Source organism: Heterodontus francisci, chromosome 4 (genome assembly GCF_036365525.1).
Source record: "Heterodontus francisci isolate sHetFra1 chromosome 4, sHetFra1.hap1, whole genome shotgun sequence".
Lineage (NCBI taxonomy): Eukaryota > Metazoa > Chordata > Chondrichthyes > Heterodontiformes > Heterodontidae > Heterodontus > Heterodontus francisci.
Window position 1 is genome coordinate 152,970,934 of NC_090374.1, and position 22,752 is coordinate 152,993,685.

The window sequence follows — 22,752 nt, forward strand, 5'->3', positions numbered from 1 at the left end:
AAAAGCAAGAATGAGGGCTTCAGCAGCAGATGGGCTGAGGCAGGGAGAGAGATGGGCAATATTATGGAGGTGGAAGTAGGCGGTCTTAGTGATGAAAAGGATCTGGGATTAGAAACTCAGCTCAATCACAAACAAACTCTAGAATTAAAAGGCCTGCATCCAGAAAACACATGTCATGCCACATCTTTCATACAACTGAAAATGACGAAAAAATCAGGAGAACTGAGATTTAAGTGTAGTGAGATAACCAGGGGTCCCACTGGGTTGGAAACAAGGAAATGCTGGAATTATCCTTCAATCAAAAAAAGGATGCAGAACCAAAGGTACCAGGAGGGGGTGACTAAAAGCTTGGTCAAACAAGAGGGGAGGCATGTAGAGAGGGAATTCCAAATCATGGGGCCTAGACGGCTGAAGGCACAGCTGCCAAAGATACAGTGAAGGGAAGGAAGATGCACAAGATCCAGAGTCAAAGGGACAGAGACTTCAGGAGTTGTAGGATTAAAAGAGGTTACAAAGATAGAGAGGGGTAAGGCCATGAAGGGAGTTAATTACAAGGCTGAGAATTTTAAATTTAAGGCACTGGGGGAACCAGGATCCAATGTGGATCAGCAAGGATGAGGCTGATGGGTGAGTAGGATTTGTTGCGGAATATGGCAGCAGAGGTTTGGATGAGCTGAAGTTTATGAAGGATGGAGGATGGAAAATATGTACAATGTGCAAATTTTCCCAGCGTGCAATAGTATGATTCTCTCAGTATACTACAACTTGCATCAATATAGTGCCTTTAACTTAGTAATACATTCCATGGTGCATCAAAGGAAAATTAACAAACAATATTTGACACCGAGGTACATAAGGATATATGAAGACAGATGACCAAAGTGTGGTCAAAGAGGTAGGTTTTAGGAGCGTCTTAAAACAGGAGAAGTTGAGAGGTGGAGAGGTTTAGGGAGGGAATTCAGAGCTTAGGGCCTAGTCAGCTGAAGGTATGGCTGCCAATGGTGGAGCAAAGAAAATCAGGGATGTGCAAGAGGTCAGAATTGGAGGAGTGCTGGGATCACAAAGGAATGTATGAGCTGGAGGAAGTTACAGAGATAGGGAGAGGTGAGGCCATAGAGGGATTTGAAAGCAAGGATGGGAATTGATGAGTTGCCAGGCAGTGGATAAATGTTAGGTCAGTAAGCCTAAGTCAGTAAGTGGTAGGTGAACAGGATAACTATGGTTAGCAGAGTTTTGGATGATCTCGCATTTAGGGAAGGTGGAAAATAGGAGCCAGTCAGGGAAGCATTGGAATAGTCTTGCAAAATATGTCTCTTTGTCTGGCCAAAAGAAACTAGTAGAGGAAGGCAGACCAGGGTCAGACTCCAGGAGCAAGTGAGGAAGATGGAACAGAGTTAGAGACTGGGGGAGGGGCTAAATGCAGCAGTATTATAGACTGTGGGCAGGGGAAACTAAAGCTGGATGTTAGACTAGCTGATTGGTGAGTGGGAAGTGGAACTGGGTAACAAATGAATGGCAAGGTATATGTAGAACTGGGTTTCAGGCTGGGGATTATAGATTTCTCTCCCTAAAGTGGGAACAGTATAGTGGTTTTATTACTGGACTAGTAATCCAGTGCTTACAGTAAGGATCTAGAAATATGAGTTCAATTCCCACTGTGGAATTTAAATTCCCTTTCCTAAATAAAAAAAAATCTGGGATTTTATTTTAACCATGTGCCTGTTTTTCATGTTGTTATGACTGAGGCAGGAGGACTGCACTGTTTATTCCAGTCCCACTTCTCCACAGGTCACAACATATATTTAAATTTTCCCACTTACCGATACAGTCAATTATGTGCTCAATTTTTCCCCAGAATAAACACATCATCCAGGTTTCTTTAATAAACAACAAAATAATCTGTTTATTATAAACCAAGTCTTAACCAATAAAGTAAAACATACACATAAATTGCAATATTAAAGCCCCTTATTCATCCTAGCCCTCACACACACATACATACACACCCGTTAACTGGGAAAAAATAAAATTTTGTTTACATTTGTTACAAAGAAATAGAAGGAATAAAAAAAACACTTAGAATGAAAAGGAGGGACGGAAAGAAGTCCTTTGTTTTGGTTAGGCGTCCCAAATACGTATAGGTGGTTGTCAGTGGGATCTTCCTAGAATAGTTCTTTCCTGACAATGTTGATGATCAGTTTGGGTAGGCTTTCTATGAGATGCAGTTAATAAGGCTCCACATAGGTCTTACAGCAGGAGTGTAGTAACAAAGTTTCAGTTCCACAGATTCGACATGCAAAGGTTTTTGCAAATATGCAGGATTTCTTCAAATACAGGAGTAAATAGGAATCTGACAGACTGGAAATACAGGGTTTCTTTTCAAGTGAGAGAGATGAGCTGTCTTCTTCTATTTCAGGCCAAGCACCAACTGGCTTTTTAACAGTGCAAATTGAAACCAAAACTTTCCAGAAGTCCAGTCTCATGATATCTATAAATCTTGGCTTGTCACTTCTTTGTAGACATCTCTCCAAGTCAAATCAACCCCTGCTGGGTTTTTATTTGAAAACATGTGCCTTACAGTAATGTTTTACAGTTCAAACTCAGTCCAAACCTTCCAGTAACCTTTTTAAAAAAACACCCAAAGTTCCAGCATCTATGGAATCCCTTTTCAGTTTTACAATATAAATTTTCAAATCTTAACAAAAAAATGGAAACACTCATAACAATGTGGACTAAGCTTCTCATTATTCCACTATTAACACTCTCTCTGAACTAATGCTTTATCTTTCATCACAAGCAGTAACACGCTCTTTGCCTTTGTCCTATGACAGTTTTGTTATTTAATCTCTCCTGTCCTCTGCTCTATCACACACCTTCCCTTTTGTTCTCTTCCACACCAAACTGCACCCCCTTAATTTGCTTAAAACCTAATTCTTTTCTAACTTTTGCCTGTTCTGATGAAAGGTCACAGACCTGAAACGTTAACTCTGCTTCTCTCTCCACAGATGCTGCCTGGCCTGCTGAGTATTTCCAGCACTTTTTGTTTTGATTTGGGATAAAAGGTTAGTATGGTAATCATGTAATTACAAGACTCTGTAAAAGCCCACTAATGTCCTTCAGAGAAGGAAATCTGCTGTCCTATTCACTCAGGCCTGTATGTGTTCAAAGACCCACAGCAATGTCTTTTTTTATTCATTCGGGCGATATGGTCATCGTTGTCCAGGCCAGCATTAATTTACCATCCCTAATTGCCCTTGAGAAGGTGGTGGTGAGCTGCCTTCTTGAACCACTGCAGTCCTTGGGCTGTAGGTACACCAATATACCCTCTGCAATGGCCTAACAAGCCACTCAGCCACCAATAAGGCAGCTGACCACTACCTTCTCAAGGGCAATTAGGGCTGGGCAATACATGCTGGCCTTGCCAGTGACGCCCACATCCTGTGAATTCTCATGTAATGTGCCAGGAGTGAGGCACATTAATTTCACCACATGGCCATTAAATTTCAAATTGTTGCTGGGAAACAGAGAAGGCCTGTTACAAGGAATTGCCAGGCCCCTGGCCGGAAAGACGTTTTTGCATACTAGTAGACAGTATTGGAATAAAGGAGCTAGCCCCTGCTCCTATACAATACTCAGAACAGACCCGGTGAAACCATTTGTTTACATGACCACCTTGCTGGCCATCCTGGGGAATTTTAAATTGTAGAGACAGTGTTTGAACTGGGAGAAGGCAGTTTTGCTCCTGGACTGAGAACATCTCTCTTCTGTCTGCTCCCATCTCTTTCACACCAGCTTCGGAATCCATTGAACACACATAAATCCCAAGAGAGAAAAGTCTCCTACAGTGAACAAGGTTTAAGAAGAATACTGGGCCCCAACGAAAAGCAAGAATTACCTACAAGCAAGGACTCTACAGTGAGCCCGAAGAACCGTACCAACAACTCTTCAGATATTGCCTCAAGTCTTTCCACTTATTTTTCTTCTGCTCTTTCCTGTCTCGATTTGCATGTGTGTATTGCATGTGCATGCTAGGGTGGGCGCATTGTGTATCCGTAGGCGTCAATCAAATTAGAGTTTAAGTTTAAGTTTTAATAAATTACACCTTTCTTCTTTAAACCTAAGAAAGCCTTTTGTGCTCATTTCTTTACCTTATAATTGGAAAGCAGTGAACAAGGATTCACCAAGGCGGGAGCTCAAAACACAGTGTGTTTAAAATTAAACCCTGTTACAGTAAGTCCAGGTGAAGGCTGAAAGGGAACCTTAGACACCTTTCTCACCTGGTCGTAACAGGAATAAATAAAGGGGAGAAATTGGATAACCGCTGCAAATGAGAATGGGGATTGTGGTATGTGATTTACCTACGCCTGTTCATTCCAGCATGTTTAATTAGCACAGCTTGCTGTATGATATGATTGCTGCATATAGCCAACATTATCTGACCTGTTCATTGGCTGTCCGCTCCAGCATGGGGCCCGATATCATGAGTGGCTGGCGCAATTTAGAAGCGGCTTGCACCTCTTAATGTGAAGGTGCGTTCTGGCTACAGAAAGTGGTCGGAGTTCTTTGAAAAGTGAATCTATGCTGTAATACTTTGAGGAATGGTTAAATGTGCGAGATATGGTGTACCGAAGTTTTCTGACACTGCACTGGAGATCTTGGTGGAAGAGGTGGAAAGAAAGAGAGATGTCCTGTATCCACAGGAGACAGGAGGCCTTCCAGACATATGCTCAGGGGCAGTGGGAACGAGTAGCAGCAGAGGTAAATGCCAGGAGTGTGGCTCCAAGAGCCTGGATGTAGTGCAGGGAAAGTTTAACAATCTGACATGATTTGTCAAGGTGAGTGAGTTCATCTTTAAATGGCATATCATACCAACTGCAGCACTAGCCTCATCCACTGCTCAATTCACTATACCCCCATCATCCACCTACCAGCAATCTCTATCAATAAGTACTCAACCCTTCAATTTGTATGCTTTACCTCACCCTCACATACTTGTAAAGACTTGTATTTATATAACATGTTTCAAGACTACAGGACATCCCAAAACACTTTAGCTAATGAAGCACTATTTGAAGTGTTGTCACTTCAATAACATAGGAAATACAGCAGCCAATTTTCACACAGCAAGTTCGCATAAACAGCTGGAAGAGGACAAGTGTGCCTGCATGATAATGACCTGTTTCCTTGTGATGTTGATTGAGGGATAAATATTGGCCAGGAGATATGGGGTAACTGCCCTATTCTTCTTCAAAATGCTGTTATGTTCTTTTACATCCACCTTAGAAAGCAGACAGGGCCTGGTTTAACATCTCATTCAAAAAACAGCACCTCTAACAGTCTAGCACTCCCTCAGTACTGCTTTGGAGTGTCAGCTGAGATTTTTGTGCTAGATCTCTGGAGTGGGACTTAAACCCTTAACCTTCTAACTCAATTGTAAAAGTGCGACTGATGCAGGTCTCACACTCCCAAACAGCTATTTACCCATGACAGCCAAATCACCCAAACAGATTGCAACACATTCATTGACACACTTCTCTCCTTGTTGGAGAATGTGGCACATAACAGCAGGCAACAGGGAAGCAACTGAACAAGGACAAGTCCACCTGCATGTTTTAACATGCATGGAAACATAAGAACGTAGGAGCAGGAGCAGACGAAGACCATTCAGCCCATTGAACCTGCCCCACCATTCAATACAATCATGGCTCATCATCCACTTCAATGCCTTTTTCCCACACTATCCACATATCTCTTTATGTCATTGGTATTTAGAAATCTGTCAATCTCTGCTTTAAACATACTTAATGACTGAGCTTCCACAGCCCTCTGGGGTAGAGAATTCCAAAGATTCACAACCCTCTGAATAAAGAAATTTTTCCTCATCTCTGCCCTCAGTGGCTTCCCCCTTATTTTGAAATTGTGTCCCCTGGTTCTAGACTCCCCAACCAGGGGAAACAACTTACCTGCATCTACCCTGTCTATCCCTTTAAGTATTTTGTAGTTTTTAATGAGATCACCTCTCATTCTTCAAAACTCTAGAAAATACAGGCCCAGTTTCCACAATCTTTCTTTATAGGACAGTCCCGCCATCCTGAGAAAAAGTCTGGTGAACCTGCGTTGCACTCCCTCTATGGCGATAATGTCCTTCCTAAGGTAATGGGACCAAAACTGCACACAGTACTCCAGGTGTAGTCTAACCAAGGTTCTATACAATTGAAGCAAGACTTCACTACTGCTGTACTCAAATCCTCTTGCAATGAAGGCCAACAAACCATTTGCTTTCTTAATTGCTTGCTGCACCTGCATGTTAGCTTTCAGTGACTTATTGACAAGGACACCCAGGTCCCTTTGTACATCTACACTTCCTAATCTCTTACTATTTAAGAAGTACTCTGCACATCTGTTCCTCCTACCAAAGTGCATAACCTCACATTTTTCCACAGTGCTGGCCATCATGGGAAGAGGCATTTCAGAGGCCATGGCCACTGGCACGGTTGAAGTGATTGATGATGAGGGTACCTCATACCTAATCCTCCTTCACTCATCTCACTTCTCCCTCATCCTGTAATTTCTTCTAACTCAGAAGCTCTAAATGGTGTAAGCAAACACTTTTTACTTTCTCTTCTCCCCTCACCACAAGCTAACCCTTGTCCCTTTCTCATTTCAGATACCCAAGTACTGGAACCTTCCCAGTCAGGAGGAAGAGGAAGAAGACAGTGAAGATGAAGTGACATCCTCACTTTATCTTGCACTTGAAGCCACCTAGTTTAGAGATTGGCTCTGAGCATATTTAACAGGCTAGGATAATGGTGGGATCTGCACAGTGCAGAAGTCAGGGTGGGGAGAAATGATGGCACAGGTGCCAAATTGTGAGGGGGCAAGGTCACAAACTAGTTCAGCTGCAGAGGAGTCTGATGAGAACTTCGATGGGCCAGGCTGCAGGAGAAGACTCATGGTGTACACAACTAAATGTTTGGTGCACTGAAAAGCCTACTAGAAAGCCTGCACAAAATGTCAAAGGAGCATGGCGGAGTCTGGCACCAACTTGGCTTAGGCTTTTGCGCAGAGCATGGAGCCCATCCTTTACAACATAGAACACGCAGTCACCTCCATCAGCACACCTGTGGAATCCACCATGATGTCGAGTCTGATTGTCAATGTCTGAGTGGTGCGCTGGAAGCTCAGATTGTTGCCATCATGGCTGTGGATATCACTGTTCAAAGGGGCTTCCAGAGCATCATAGCAGTTCATTAATCTGTTCTCCAACAGATCAGTCGGATTGCTGAGGCAAAGCCTTGTGTTAGCGACAGTGGCTCCATAAGGCATGAACCTGCTTTCATCTCTCAGGATGACAGTATTCCTGCTCCCACCCCTGCTACTCCATTAATGCTCTTGCTGTTGCCTGTCAGCCAGCCAACCCAGACAGCTGCAAACCACCCCAAATGGTGCAGCCTTGTAGCCTAGAGCTACTTGAGGTTGCCATCCAGGACCATCTGCAGTTTTCACAATTGGAGATCAGCAACCTGTCATCACCCATGCTGCAGCCATTGTGGAAGGCTCTCGTAGGAGCACTAGGACAGGAAAAGGCACATGGAAGACAGACACTAGGGGAATGCACAAGGGTGTTTAGTTTATTTTTATATACATCATATCATAATTGAATTTATAAATGTGCATTTTCTGCTGGTTTTATTTTTGTGTTATCGGAAAGAGGATGATGTGATGGTCAGTGATAGAGGAAAGGTAAGGAGAGTGGAACTGTTGGTGAATGGGGAAATGGGTTTGAGGTTACTGGTATCGCTCATTAATTATTTAATCATGTACAGCCTGGGCAGGAAGGGGCTGTCTCTGTTGTAGCCTCCCTTCTTCTTCCTGTTCCTCCACTTCCTGTTGCACTTCCTCCTCCTCCACTTTCTCCTCTTCTCCTCCTCTTCTTCATGCTCCTGCTTCTCAGCTTCTCACCTGATAGGTGGTGGCAAGGGCTGTTCCCTCATAATGGTAAGGTTGTGCAACATACTACCACAAATCTTTATACACACTCTGCTGAGTACTACAGGGCTCCTCCAGCGAAGTCCAGGAAGCAGCAGCTTTGCTTGAGGACGCTGATGGTGTGCGCTATAATGCTTTTTGTGGCAGCACGGCTGTTATTGTATGTCTGTTGGGCAAACTAGAGTCATGAACCAAGCCATGAGAGGATAACCCTTGTCACTCAGCAGTTAGCCTTTAATTTGCCATATTGGGTCAAATACAGGTGTCACTAAGGACAGCTGCAGAATGAACAAATCATAACTTGTGCCAGGATTCCAAGCATTCACCTGCATGATGCATTGCCTGTGGTTGCACACTGGCTGGACATTGAGGGAGGGACTAGAATCCATTTTTGTTCATGAAAATGGGCAAGTTTGCATGAGGCACATGCAAGACAATGTGTGCACAGTGAAAGGCACCCTGCACCAAGCAATCTGCAAACCCTCGTGCTCACTCTTCATGCCTGTCTCCTGCAAAAGAGAATGTGATTAAAGTGTTTCTCCATGTATGGAGAGCGTCAGTGACCTCCCTTAAACAACACTGTACTACAAGCTGTGAGATGTTGCTTATATCTCCAGCAGTCATCTGGATGAATGGATTCATACAAAAATTAAGAGCCACTGTCATGTTGACAGCACGGGTAATTCTGTCCTTGTCATGCTTTGTGTTTGCATTTGTGGCTACAACAGTTGTTAGAGTTCTGTCACAATCTCTTTAGTGAAACAAAGATATCTCAAGCATTGATCCTTGCTGAAGTTAAGAACTGCTTCCTATAGACCCTCAGTTGATATAGCCTCCTACTGGGAGCCCTTCACCCCTCCTCCTCCTCCCTCTTCTAGCAGCTCATCCTGCTTTGCATGGTCTCTCTTCATTCTCCCAGCCGTGCTCAATTCCTTTGGGATGACTAATATGGAATGACAGTTTCCTATAAATCACATGATTTTGACAAGTGTAGAGAAGCAGAGAGACCCGGTGTCCATATATACAAATGCTTTACAGGTGGCAGGGCAAGTTGATACGGTGATTAAAAAACATATAGGTTATTTGAGTTTACAAATAGAGGAATAGGCTATAAAAGCAAAGAGATCAGGCCAGAACTTTATAAATCACTGGTTGGGCCTCAGCTGGAGTATTCTAGGCACCCTTCAGGAAAGATGTAAAGGCAATAGAAGGGATACAAAGGAGGTTTACCAGGATGTTGCCAGGGATGAGGGACTTCAGTCATAAGGAGAGATTGGAAAAATTAGGACTATTCTCCTTGGATCAGAGAAGGTTAAGAGGTAACCTAATATAGGTTTTCAAGACGATGAGAGGTTTGATAGAGTAGAACAGAAAAAAAAATTCCTCTGTCAAATAACTAGAGGTCATAGGTTCAAAATCATTGGATAAAGACCTAGAGAGGAGATGAAGAGAATTGTTTCCACTCAGAGGATTGTCTTGATCTTCAATGCTCTACCTGAAAAGGTATGGAAGTTGATTCCATAAATAAATTAAAAGGGAATTGGCAGGAACTTGAAGATGAGGAACTTACAGGGTTATGGACAAAAAGCAGGGATGTGGGAAAGCACAACTGTTCTTTCAAAGAACCAACATAGGCACTACAGGCCAAATGGCCTCCTTCTGTGCTATAAATTTCTATGATTCCAAGAGAAAGACCTACAAGACTACCCATTTCTGGAAGCTACTAGTTTCAGCACAAACTTTTAAATGATCGATAAATACTTCAGCATGAGGCAGACAACTCCCTGCAGACATAAAAACAACAAACGCTGGAAATACTCAGCAGGTCTGGCAGCATCTGTGGAGAGAGAAGCCGAGTTAGCGTTTCAGGTCAGTTCTGATGAAAGGTCACTGACCTAAAACGTTAACTCTGCTTCTCTCTCCACAGATGCTGCCAGACCTGCTGAGTATTTCCAGCATTTCTTGTTTTTATTTCAGATTTCCAGCATCTGCAGTATTTTGCTTTTAACTCCCTGCAGACTATTGGAATGTCAGGCAAGTACGGGAAAGCTCCAAAAACGTGTACAATTGCATCAGTAACCAGAAGAAATAATACAGCAACTAACTTGATCCCTTTAAATAGCGCTGGTGAGGGGTTCTTCATGCCATTAAACATTTTGTTTGGCTGTGTGAATTTATGGCAGGGTATAGGCTGGAGCCTGGTGTTTGAAGATAGCAGCACTGGCGTGAAATCAGTCTTGAACACTAACTGACATAATCTGTCTGCTCTGCAGGTTGCTGCGGCTTTTAGATGTGTGTGCAAAGCCCTTTAAATTCTCTGGAAGATTCCTCACCAATTACATCAGGTGATCAAAAACATCCAGGAGATCACATGGACCACACGTTATCTGTTAATCCATTTACCTTCTATGTGATGTGATCTCTGCCCCAGTCAGGAAGAGGTCCAGCTCCCTCTTAAAGGCATGCAGAGTCAGCACACACTAGGCAAATGTCACACGCTGTTGGTATCTCACATCTCTGATACTGAGCTATACTGCAGTTTAAGGAATTAAAAATACTGCACAAGCATTGACTCCATGAGCACTTATACATCTATACTAAAGGCCTACTATCCGACCCGAACCCGACGGGACCCAACAACATGTGTCGGGTTCGGGTCGGGTCAGGTTGCACTTCCGGGTCCAGCATTCAGGCTCGGGTTGAGCTGGGTCGAACACGCTCTATCACAGGTAAGTGGCTCCAATGTTAATTTAATTTTTGGACTGGAAAGGTGGTTTTGTTACAGTTGTTTTAAGCTTCTGCAGATCAGCAACAAAGTGAAAAACGGAAGGTAAGTTAACTGATGGTCGGGTCGGGTCGGGCACGAGAAAAAATGGAAGAACTCGGGCCGGGTCGGGCTCGGGTCCGTTTTTTCTTTTGCAGACCCGAGCAGGCCTTTAATCTATACATCAATGCCAAACCCCATGGGGAAACATTAGTTCACCCTGCAACTGGTCCTGTTGAAACAGGCTGCCTCTGCCACGGAAAGAACTCCCGGCTGGCTGCACACTCAACAGGGGCCCAGCAGCGTTCATGGCTAACATATGTTTCAGCTCAACTGCACATCTGAAAGACAGCCTGTCCCTCTTAAAGGGAAGTTGCACTCATTGTACAGAAGTTGCTGCTGACCATCTATGGAAAACATGGACAGCAACAGGTGAGAAGGAGGGCTCCCAGGTTTTCCAATGCAGTGCTGGAGGCATTAGTACAAGAGGTGGAAAGGGGGAGACTTGCAATGTTTCCACAGGAGGCCCTCAAGGCAAACCCTGAGAAGAAATGGGAGCAGGTGGCCGGTGAGGTGAATTTCTGGAGTTTGACCCCGGGGAGCTGGCAGCAGTGCCAGAAGAAATTCAGAAATCTCACAAAGGTGGTCAAGGTCAGTGAATGTATCTTCACATAACACTTCCTACCTACCACACCACCAACCTCTCACGCTGCACAATGCACCACACCCACATCAGTAATCATCAATAATCTCAAGTGATCAGGTCTCAGACCTAACATTCAGATACTGCACAACACCCGCACATGGCTACCAATGGTGCCAGCCTCACATTCATCTCTTGCGGCTTCCACATGGCTGCAGATATCCTTCACTCAAACACAGTGCAACACACTCACTGACATTCTTACCTCTCTCTTGCAGGACAATTGGCCCATAACAGGAGGGAGCAGAACAGAATCAGAGGGGGAAGACATGCCTACATCACCTGAGCCCACTGGAAGAGAGAGTGCTTGCATCATGAGGTGATTGCGACAGAGGTTGTTGCACCCGGCATCACCGAGAACATTGAAGATTGCCTTATGCCCCTTCTTAAATCGTATTTCACCCTCATCCTGCTCAATGGCATGAAGTGCAAGTTACAGATGGTTGGACCATGGACCTCTTGCTTTCCACTCCACCCCCAGTTCCCTGACCAAAACCCTCCCCTTCAGCATTTCTGCTTTCAAATACCCAAGAGCTGCTGCCTGGCCAACCACTGCAGCCTCTACAGGAAGGGGAAGAGCTACACCAGATCTCTGTTGAAGAAACACCATCACTTGATCTGACACTCGCAGCCACCAGCTCACCTTCTCAAGTGCAGTTAGGGATGGGTAACAAATACTGGCCTTGTCAGTGACGTTCACATCCCATGAAAGGATAAAAATATACTGGCACTCTGTGTACCTATAGAATCACTGGACACAAGTGGGTTATGGCCAGGCCAGGGGGAAATGATAGTTCATATGTCAGCTCACTGAAGGGTGAGTTGCAGACGAGTTCTGCTGAAGAGACTCAGATGAGGATATTGATGGGGAGGCCTATAGGAGAGCATTGATGGGCATGCACACCAAGCTATTTGGTGCATTGACAGGCCAGCCAGAGAGCCTGCTGTCACTGTCAAGGAGCCTGGAGGAATCCAGCTCCAACATGGTACAGGGCTTCACACAGAGCTTGGAGCCCATCCTTTCCAGTTTGAAAATGGTGGCCAACTCTATGAGCACTTGCAGACCCAGCTGTGATACAGATCAGGTGGTTGTGGTCTCCACATCCATTGCAGCACAGGCAAAAGCCACTCAACATCTCAGTGCTGCAGTGGAAGTCCAGACATGGAGCATGAGATCCATTTCTACTGCTACGCAGACTCAGTCTACTGCTATCATAGCTGTGGATACCAGTGCTCAAAGGGGCATGTATGCTGTCACAGTAGCCCAGCAATCTGTCCTCCATCAGATTACTAGGATTGTTGAGGCGCTGCCCCAGTGGATTGGCAGTGGCTTCATGGAGCACTAAAACAGCTGTCCTCTCTCTGGATGACAGCATTTATGCACCTATCACTGCTACTCCGCCCGTGCCCTTGCTGTTGCCTTTCAGCCAGACAGCTGCCACCCTTGCCGAGATGGTACAGTCCAAAGCCGTGACCTCAGGGCCCAGAGCTGTTCGAGCTGCAAAAGGTCCATGGTCCCACCATTTGTAACTTGCACTTCATGCCATAGAGCAGGATGAGGGTGCAGTGGGATTTAAGAACGGGTATAAGGCAGGAACATACCATCATCTTCAATGTTCTCTGTGATACCAGATGCAACAACTTCTGTCACAATCACCCCATGATGCGGAGCATGCTCCCTTCCAGTGGACTCAGGTGATGAAGGTGTGTCTGCTCCCTCCAAGGCAGAGGAGTCCCAAGGACTCCTTGCAAGGCATGGGGCAGCCTTGCCCTCTTCTGGCAACTCTGCTGCTTCTTACCAGCTTTCACTAGAGGGTTTGGTACCTTGCAGGCTTCCTGATTTCCCCAAGTTAAAATAAAATTGTATTGCCAATGACATCATCAGGCCACAATGTTTGCATACTAGTAGGTTCCTGGAAGCCTCGTGTTTGTGGCCCTCCCATAACTGAAATGCGCCTGGTTAAAACGGTGTTGGACAGGAATGTAATTGGGAATGGGGTGTAAATCCCTACTTCTTCTTTGGCCTCCTTGTCTCGGGAGACAATGGGTAAGCGCCTGCAGGTGGTCAGTGGTTTGTGGAGCAGCGCCTGGAGTGGCTATAAAGGCCAATACTAGAGTGACAGACTCTTCCACAGGTGCTGCAGATAAAATTGGTTGTCAGGGCTGTCTCGCAGTTGGCTCTCCCCTTGCGCTTCTGTCTTTTTTCCTGCCAACTGCTAAGTCTCTTCGACTCGCCACACTTTAGCCCCATCTTTATGGCTGCCCGCCAGCTCTGGCGATCGCTGGCAACTGACTCCCACGACTTGTGATCAATGTCACAGGACTTCATGTCGCGTTTGCAGACATCTGCCATTTTAACTAACCTCTTGCCCTGGTTGACGGAGTTAAAATCCAGGATCTAGACAAAGAATAAATAACAAAGCAATCAGAGGAGATATGAGGGGCATCTTTCCACATAATGAGTCGCCACTATCAGGAATGCACTGCATTCAGGCAGTGTTGAGGGTCACAGGGTTCGGTGTCAGTGGGTTAAGTCCTGGGTTAGAGCACCACTGGCAGCAGAGGCTCTGGAGACTGAAAGCATTGGAGGTGGTAGGTCCAGAATGTGCAGCATTGGGAAGCTACTACAATGTGTAACATTGAGGGGAGTCATAAGGTGTATTAGAACTGGGGCAGATCATGGCATTTGGTAAGGCAGTAGGATGTGGTAACGTTGAGGGTTGGAGGGGGCGGGTGAAGGGTGTTAGTTGGTTGAAGCACAGAGGGGAATCTCAGGCCCTGGCAGCATTGTGGGCTTGGCAAGCTTTGTCAGCACTGGCAGTGAGGCCACTGTGTCTTTGAATACTGGGACAGACTACTGGGGAAGGTGGCCTGGGATCTGGTAGCCATGGGGTAGAAAGGTCCTGAGGTAGTAGCACAGATTTAGGGACAGGATCAGGTTGAATTAGAGGGAGGCCTTGGGATCTAGGGACATAAGGGAGAGGTCCTCTGGGATTGGTGAGCAGTGGCATGATCACCTTCTGGAATCCAAAGGGATTGCTCGGGGTAGAGCTTACAAATTGGCCATTCAGTGCAGAACTTTATGGATGGGAAGTGCATATTCGGGGATTCAGGTGCACTATTTTCTGACTATTAAAATAACGGGAGCAAGATCATATGGGACACCTGCTCAAATATACTGTCTTACCACAGGGAATATTAACTTGTAAAAGTACTCACATCCACTGAATAATGTCCTCTTTTAATTATCTCAATGAGTTCCATTATTCAGGCATTGCCATATGGCCTCAGTAGGTTGATTTGCCCATTCATGCTATTTTAAGCTCACTGGTTAACACTTAATTCCTGTGTGTGCTATTTTAAAATGGTTGATCGCAATTGAATGAGTGTGCTTAGGAACTTGACTTGAATGAGCAATTTCCTGAACAAGGAAATTGTCATTATCTGGTCAGAGGGCACAAAATGAGGCAGGAACTCTAAGTCCTGGATCTTGGTGCCCTTATTGTGGAAACAAGGGATATATACCCAATATAACCAGACGGGAATGTCGTGATGAAATATAAAAGAGCGAAATATCGGTTTATCTGTGCATCCTTTGCTTCCAGCCTTGGGACAAAGGGTCTTTTAATGTTAAATGCTAGAGTTTAGAAGATGAGAGGGGATCTCAGAAATCTACAAAATTCTAACAGGACTGGACAGACAAGATGCAGGAAGGATGTTCCAGATGGCGGGGAGTCCAGAACCAGTCTTAGGATAAGGGGTAAGCCATTTAGGACTGAGATGAGGAGAGATTTCTTCACCCAGAGAGTGGTGAACCTGTGGAATTCTCTACCACGGAAAGCAGTTGAGGCCAAGTCATTAAATATATTCAAGAAAGAGTTAGATATAGTTCTTAGGGCTAAAGGGATCAAGGGATACGGGGAGAAAGTGGGATCAGGGTACTGATCAGCCATGATCGTATTGAATGGCAGAGCAGGCTTGAAGGGCTGAATGGCCTACTCCTGCTCCTATTTTTCTATGTTTCTATATAAATGGCCAGTTTCCCTAATGCAAATTGTTGCAGTGCATTGAAGACACACGTACCCTAGCAGTGTTGTAAGTAGTGCCCTGAGAATTTAAATGCCTACGACCCAGGGAAATGATCTGGGGTCAGGGCACAACCAATGGCGGGATGGGGAACAGCAGCTGCAGAAGTCCCATCCATCAATGATCCACCACCGTTGCAGCTGCTTGTGTTAGAACAGAGGAGATTATGGGTTTATTTGATAGATGTTCTTGAAATTATAAAGGGATTGACCAGAATACTTAGGCCAGTACTTATATGTGTGTGGAATAAACAACACTGACTGGCTGGCCAAACAGCCTGCTTCCATATTGTAATTTCTATGTAATCTTTGTAACTTTAAGCCACATAATCCAAAAGGTAAGGCACATTGCTTCTTTAATTAGTCTTTACCTCCAAAAATATAATTGTATGGAATCAATATTGATAACAACTATTGGTTATTTTGGTTCATAACAGAATTGGCTGTACAAGGTATTTTATTTAGCATTTCCAACTTCCAAAAGACTGGATCAGCTTAACATTGAAGAGTAGATGGTTCTCCAAAGGACTAACCAAAATGGTTATGTCAGCTTGATTGACAGAAATGACAACCTTCATGAAGTTGAGTTCAGCATTCGCCATTGTAATGAATCTTGATGTTTAGCCTGAATTTCCTGAAGGACAAAAAGCACACTTTATACCGGACACACAGTCAGAAATCAACAGCGTTGACCTCTACAGTGGTTTGATGAGTTAGATCAAATGAAAACATGCAACGATCACAGGAGAGCAAAACCAAATGGCCATCCTGCCTTCAGACATCACTGGACTTTACAACAAACTTGCCACTAAATCTCATAAGGGTCAGTTTGGCTCAGTGATAGATAACTTGTTTCTGAATACAGAAGACTGTGGATCAAGCTCAACTCCTAGACATATAAAGCATTCTGCTAAGAGCAAGAAAGCTGTCCTGAGTCAATATCCATCCTGCAACTGATCAATAGGGGTTGATTCCTTAATAGGACACTCCACTGAGAAATGGCAGCCTTGGAGAATGTTACCCCCACCCGCAATTTTCTGACCAGCACTCCCTGCAAATGCTATGCTCATTGGGAGTGCCCGACTGGGGATCAGACCTATCACCTTTGGAGAAGATAGGATTTGCCCTCTGTGGTCATGCTGGATAGCAAGCCACTCAATATTGTTGACAGCTCCACGTTCATATAATTTTAGGCTCTGAAACTAAGAGCATGAGGGTCAGAGGTTTGCAGCTGTTGTTCACCCTTCACATTGTTGTGGAACTCCATCCCATAACTCTTCTGCCTCCACACTTCTCTCAGCACATTTAAAACATTTTTCAAAACCCATCCTATTGACCAAAGGATAAGATTCCATTGTGGAATTGGATTAAGGTTAGGGTTGCTTACCATAACTTTGATGGAAACCCCATAAAAATGGTGCAGATGGCACTCCTGCTGTTTCTCTGGGTTTTCAGCATTTCTTCTCTAAAGTTGGGTGACCGATTAGGAGAATCCCCTCTCAGTGCAGAACTTCAACTCCATCCCTACCCTGAGCTATTGTTGCCTCCTACTCAATCTCATACATGGGCTTGCTGGCTCTTCCTTTACTCATTTTATTTACTTTTTCTTAAAGACTATTTATCAATGAAAATAGTTGTCATTTCTTTTTAGACAGCAGACAGCATTGTTTGTGTGCATGAGGCCACACAGGGCCTCATTTATGAAGTGAACACTCTGTTCTACAGCATCTGAATTACTTAGAGAGAAACTGATCAAAATGGACTTCCAAAGCCTTAACAAATATATTAGGAGGCATATTGCATATTTAACTGGCATAACTGAAGGAAATGGGGGAAAACTAGCAATCCCACTTGTTTACAAAAACAAGGGGCCCTATAATAACCTAGAGGCGGATTCTGACTGGGGGCAGGGTGGTGGAAGATAGTGAGTGTGAAATCTGGAAGAAGTATTAGCGAGTGGAATGTCCAGTTTCAATGCGGATATATAATTGTCATTTTACTTCTGGGTTTCACGTCTACAACATGCTTCAGTGGGTGTGATGTGCACCCACATGTTGCAATCTCAACTTCAGTATTTAATGGGCCAACTCAAAGATAGGACTTAGAGGAGCTGGGAAGTTCTGGTAAGAGACTGAAAACGTCAAAGATAAACTGAGGACATTCAAAGGCAGCGCTTTAGCCATGCCTCACTTGATATACTGCTGGGTACAGTGAGCAGCAGGAAGGGCATAATCTTCCGCAGCAATGGGAAGAAAACTGCTATTGTCACCAAGTATTGTGCCCTGTACCCTGATCTAGCGCAGGAAGCAGTTTAATGACCTAACTAGGTGAGGAAACATGCATACAGTTGCAGATTCACCAACATCCTGTAGAGCACACTCCAGTCCTCTCATACTGTTCTGTCAAGCATACTCCATCACATCATTCTTTACACCTACTTAAGTTTGAAGAGCACACTTGTTCACTTTCTATGTACTTCCCCACCACAACCATTACTGCCACTCTCCTCAAACCTTATGCATGATACATTTGCCTTATAGTCAGCCTCATTGAATGCACTGCATCCATTGGTTAAGACACAGTGGACGCACTGCACAGTGGCGCAGTGGTTAGCACCGCAGCCTCACAGCTCCAGGGACCCGGGTTCGATTCCGGGTACTGCCTGTGTGGAGTTTGCAAGTTCTCCCTGTGTCTGCGTGGGTTTTCTCCGGGTGCTCCGGTTTCCTCCCACAAGCCAAAAGACTTGCAGGTTGATAGGTAAATTGGCCATTATAAATTGTCACTAGTATAGGTAGGTGGTAGGGAAATATAGGGACAGGTGGGGATGTTTGGTAGGAATATGGGATTAGTGTAGGATTAGTATAAATGGGTGGTTGATGGTCGGCACAGACTCGGTGGGCCGAAGGGCCTGTTTCAGTGCTGTATCTCTAATCTAATAATCTAAAGGCACTCATAGGTGTGTTGTTCCCTGGCTGCAGAAGAAGTGAGCACAAAACACAAGGAAGAGGGAGAGGACAGGGGATGGGCAGCAACAGATAGTGTCACTGACACCATCAGAGGAAGAAGCCATAGAGATCAGTGGCATATCTGACCATCAGAGATGGAGAGACCGGGACATCGCAGATGCCAGGTCATCTTAATTATGCAAAGTAGCAATATTTTTACATTGCCTGTACTAATGCACATCAGTCGCTTTGCTCCAGAGTCTTCATGTGTAGAACAGCAGTGCATGGACTTTCCAGATGATGTTTCCCCAGAGGAACTGACTTCTTCTGAGGGTACACCGTCAGGACTCCCAGTTACCATGCAATAGCGCAGATCCTTAAATTTCAGTGGATCCTGTCAGACAGTTAGTTGAGATTTCAGTTGGTGGCTCACAGTTCACAAATGAACATAAAAGTGAGTGGTGGCAGGGACAGCTGTGTGTTATGATGAAAAGTCACAGACCTGAAACGTTAACTCTGTTTCTCACCACAGATGCTGCCAGACCTGCTGTGTATTTCCAGCACTTTGTTTTTATTTCAGATATCCAGCATCCGCAGTATTGTATTTTTATTACAGCTGTGGAGAGTCTGTATTGGAGGGCACAGCCCCTCTCTAAGCACTGCTCAGCTGGACACAAATGCTGAACCCCAGAAGCCATCGATGAAAAGGATAATCATAGAGTGGCAGCAACAAATCTGTGAGGTACAGGCAGTCCTGCCACGCAGGCTGTCCACAATAACAGAGGATGCTGGAGTGCAGCTCTCGCATTAGTGGATTTGTGTCACAGGTCATTGTGAGATCATCTTCCATGGATAGGCTGACCTCTTCTGATGGAATACACTGCACCTGCCTCGGTGAGTGCAGCTTCATCAACACTCAAGAAGCTCCATACAATCCAAGACAAAGCAGCCCGCTTGATTAGCACGCCATCCACCACCTAAACATTCACTCCCTCCATCAGCACAATGGCAGTAGTATGCACCATATACAGGATGCACTGCAGCAACTTGCCAAAGCTCCTTCGACAGCACCTTCCAAACCCACCACCTCTACCATCTAGGACAAGGACAGCAGATGCATGGGAACACGACCACCTGCAAGTTTCCCTCCAAGTCACACATCATCCTGACATGGATCTTTATCACTGTTCCTTCACTGTAGCTGGGTCAAAAACCAGGAACTCCCTTCCTAACGGGTCTCTGTACACCAGATGGACAGCAGTGATTCAAAAAGGCAACTCACCACTACCTCCTCAAGGACAATTGGTGATGGGGAACAAATGCAGATCTTGCCAGGAATGCTCACATTCCATGAAAGAATAAGAAAAACACAGCTGTCACTGGGAGTCTCACATTGATGTCAGTATAGGGGCCCTCACAATGATGTCAATATGAGAGTGGTCTCACATAGCGGTCACTATATTGTTCCCACACAGCTGTCATTACAGTGGGGTCTCAAACTGATGTCATTACAGTGGGGTCTCACACAGCTGTCACAATGGGGGGTTTCACACAGCTGTCACAATGGGGGGTTTCACACTGATGTCACAATGGGGGGGTTTCACACTGATGTCACAATGGGGGGGTTTCACAATGATGCAACTTTAGGGGGGGTCCCACAAAGATGCTACTTTGGGGGGTCTCACAAAGATGCCACTATAGCGGAGTCTCACAATGATGCCACTACAGGGGGAGTCCCACAATGATGCCACTATGGGGGGTGGGGTCAGAATGATGCCACTTTAGTGGGGGGTCTCACAATGATGCCCCTTTAGGGGGGTCTCACAAAGATGCCACTTTAGAGGGGGTCATGCTGTCATGAAACGGTCTTACACATATTATGTGGGGTGTCGCACAATTGTTACTATGGCATCTCACAGATCTGTCACAACGGGTGTGTGACACAGCTGTCAATACCTGGGGCCTCACACTGCTGTATCTATTGTGGGAACTAGCACTGGATGGTTATGCTATTTCTACAAGTGTGAGCCAGTGAAAAGAGAATATCCTTGATCCCTGACAAGTCTAATCTCCTACCTCTTTGAATAATTGATGTGGTGACTACAACATTGTGGTTTTGTTAATGGACTAGTTATGCAGAGGGCTGGACTAATAATCCAGACATGAGTTTAAATCTCACCATAGCACTTTAAGAGTTTTTATATCGTTTTAATAAGACGCTGGTGCTGGTAAAAATTACCATGAATCTGTCGAAATGTCATAAAAACCCATTGGTTGTTAGGAACATAGGAATTGATAGACAATAAGAGACCAAGGTCCATCAAGTTCACCTACCATCCTGGTCTCATGATACAATGATATTGGAGTTGTTAACTAATGACAGCAATCAATCTCTACCAATTTGTCTGCAACAGAACCAGAAATGACACAACGAAACCTGCTATGGGAACCATAGGTCAAAAGTCAACATTTTCCTCCCAAGCATGATGCACTAACTGTATGTTATATTTCAAATTATTCAGTAATATCCGTCACACAAGGAAACCTGCCATCCTTACCCGGTCTGGCCGATATGTGAGTCCAGTCGCACATCAATGTGGCTGATTCAATTTCCCTAAGAAGTAGCCTAGCAAGACACTCAGTTGTATAAGGGAAGCTGGGGATGGGTAATAAATGCCAGCCTTGCCAGGGATGCCTACATTCCAAAATTGAATAATTTTTCAAAGGTGGCAACACAATGGACTGCCAATGGTGTTTTGCCAATTTCCCACTGAAATTACGGCAGGAAATGCAGGGGATTTGCATGGGAATTCAGGGCTTGAATGGATAACAAACACTTGACCATGGCATTCCTCTTTAAAAAGTCCAAAAAGGCTAATGGAGCCTTCGAAGCAGTGATCATTTTAAATTGGTGCTGAATAATTTTAGCATATACCTAACATTAAACACATGAAATGTTGACAACAGACAATTTAATTGATTGCCGTAAATTTCAAAAACGTAATGAAGGGCTTGCACAGAGATTGCCAGTGTCCCTCTGCTCTTAACTGCAGCCTAACCAAAGAATACTGCTGTGTTTGCAGTGGACATAAAGAATCCTAAGGCTTGCTTGCACAATAGCGTTCACTGCCCCCTCTCGCCTCTAGATCAGCATTGGTGAGATTGGCATATTCCATTGTAAAATCAACCCTAAATTTGAATAGATTGTTAGCAGCTAAAAGCAATAATGGAAGGTTTTGACTTGAACAATTCTCACCTGAATATACATTGACAGAGAAGGAAGCATTAATGCTGGTCTCAGTATTGGACATGGTACATTCTGCATACTGTTTGATATTAACACACAATTATAGTGCACAGAAATTAATTGTACACCTTACATTTTACAACCATATAAGGACAGATACTTTCTTAAAGTTGGCCTGAAAATTCCTCCAAGGGCGCAACCCAGATGTTAGACCTGAAAATCTGCTCTTTCTGCTAATGCCAAGGTACATTCAAATGTCTTGCGAATCTCATGCAAAATGTAAAAAAGGGGGATTGCAGCATTAACAGTCAGGGCCCATCGTTCGTTCCATCCTAAAGGCAGCATGTCCAACAATGTAGCACTCCTTCAGTACGGCACTGAAGTGCCAGTTGGGATTATGTGCTCAGGTCTCCGGAATGGGGCTTACACCCACAACTGGCTGACTCAGAGGTGAAAGTGCTGCCAACTGAGCCACAGCTAACACCTATTTACTCCTTAAAAATGACTTCTCTAAGCATGAAGATTAAGATTTCAACTCATTCAAGCATCATTCATCCACATCAGGCACAGCACATATAGGAGCTTGCAGTTGGGGAAGCTTTTCAATTTATAACATGACTTATACTGATGATATAAGAAATGTATCCAAAGGAACAGAATCTACAAAGCACGACTCAGAGGATAGGTTTTTAAAAAAAAATTGCAATAAAACCCTGAAAACTTGTCTTTGTTTCCAGCTGCGCCTGAAACTATGGTCATGATTGGAAGAGAGCCTCAGAGCAAGTGCAACTGCTGGAAACCAATGTTTTTTTATTCATTCATTTGACGTGGACGTCGCTGGCTAGGCCAGCATTTATTGCCCATCCCTTACTGCCCTTGAGAATGTGTTGGTGAGCTGTCTTCTTAACCTGCTGCAGTCCTTGGGGTGTTGGTACACCAACAGTGCTGTTAGGAAGGGAGTTCCAGGATTTTGACCCAGTGACAGTGAAGGAACGGCAATATAGTTCCAAATAGGATGG

The 22,752-nt window shown here is 44.6% G+C and overlaps 1 protein-coding gene across 17 annotated transcripts in view; it reads right to left on the reverse strand.

Annotated features, from left to right (window-relative positions):
* Positions 1-15,889: 15,889 nt before the first annotated feature.
* LOC137369334 (ovoinhibitor-like) overlaps positions 15,890-22,752 on the reverse strand; it is a 46,762-nt gene continuing 39,899 nt past the window's right edge. For all 17 annotated transcript variants that reach the window (XR_010974920.1, XR_010974926.1, XR_010974924.1 and 14 more), the window contains one exon: positions 15,890-16,175. Coding sequence is in view for 9 of the 17 variants with exons in the window: in XM_068030391.1 (XP_067886492.1) it covers positions 16,130-16,175 (46 nt within the window). In the remaining 8 variants the exon portion in view is untranslated. The remainder of the gene's footprint in view (positions 16,176-22,752) is intronic.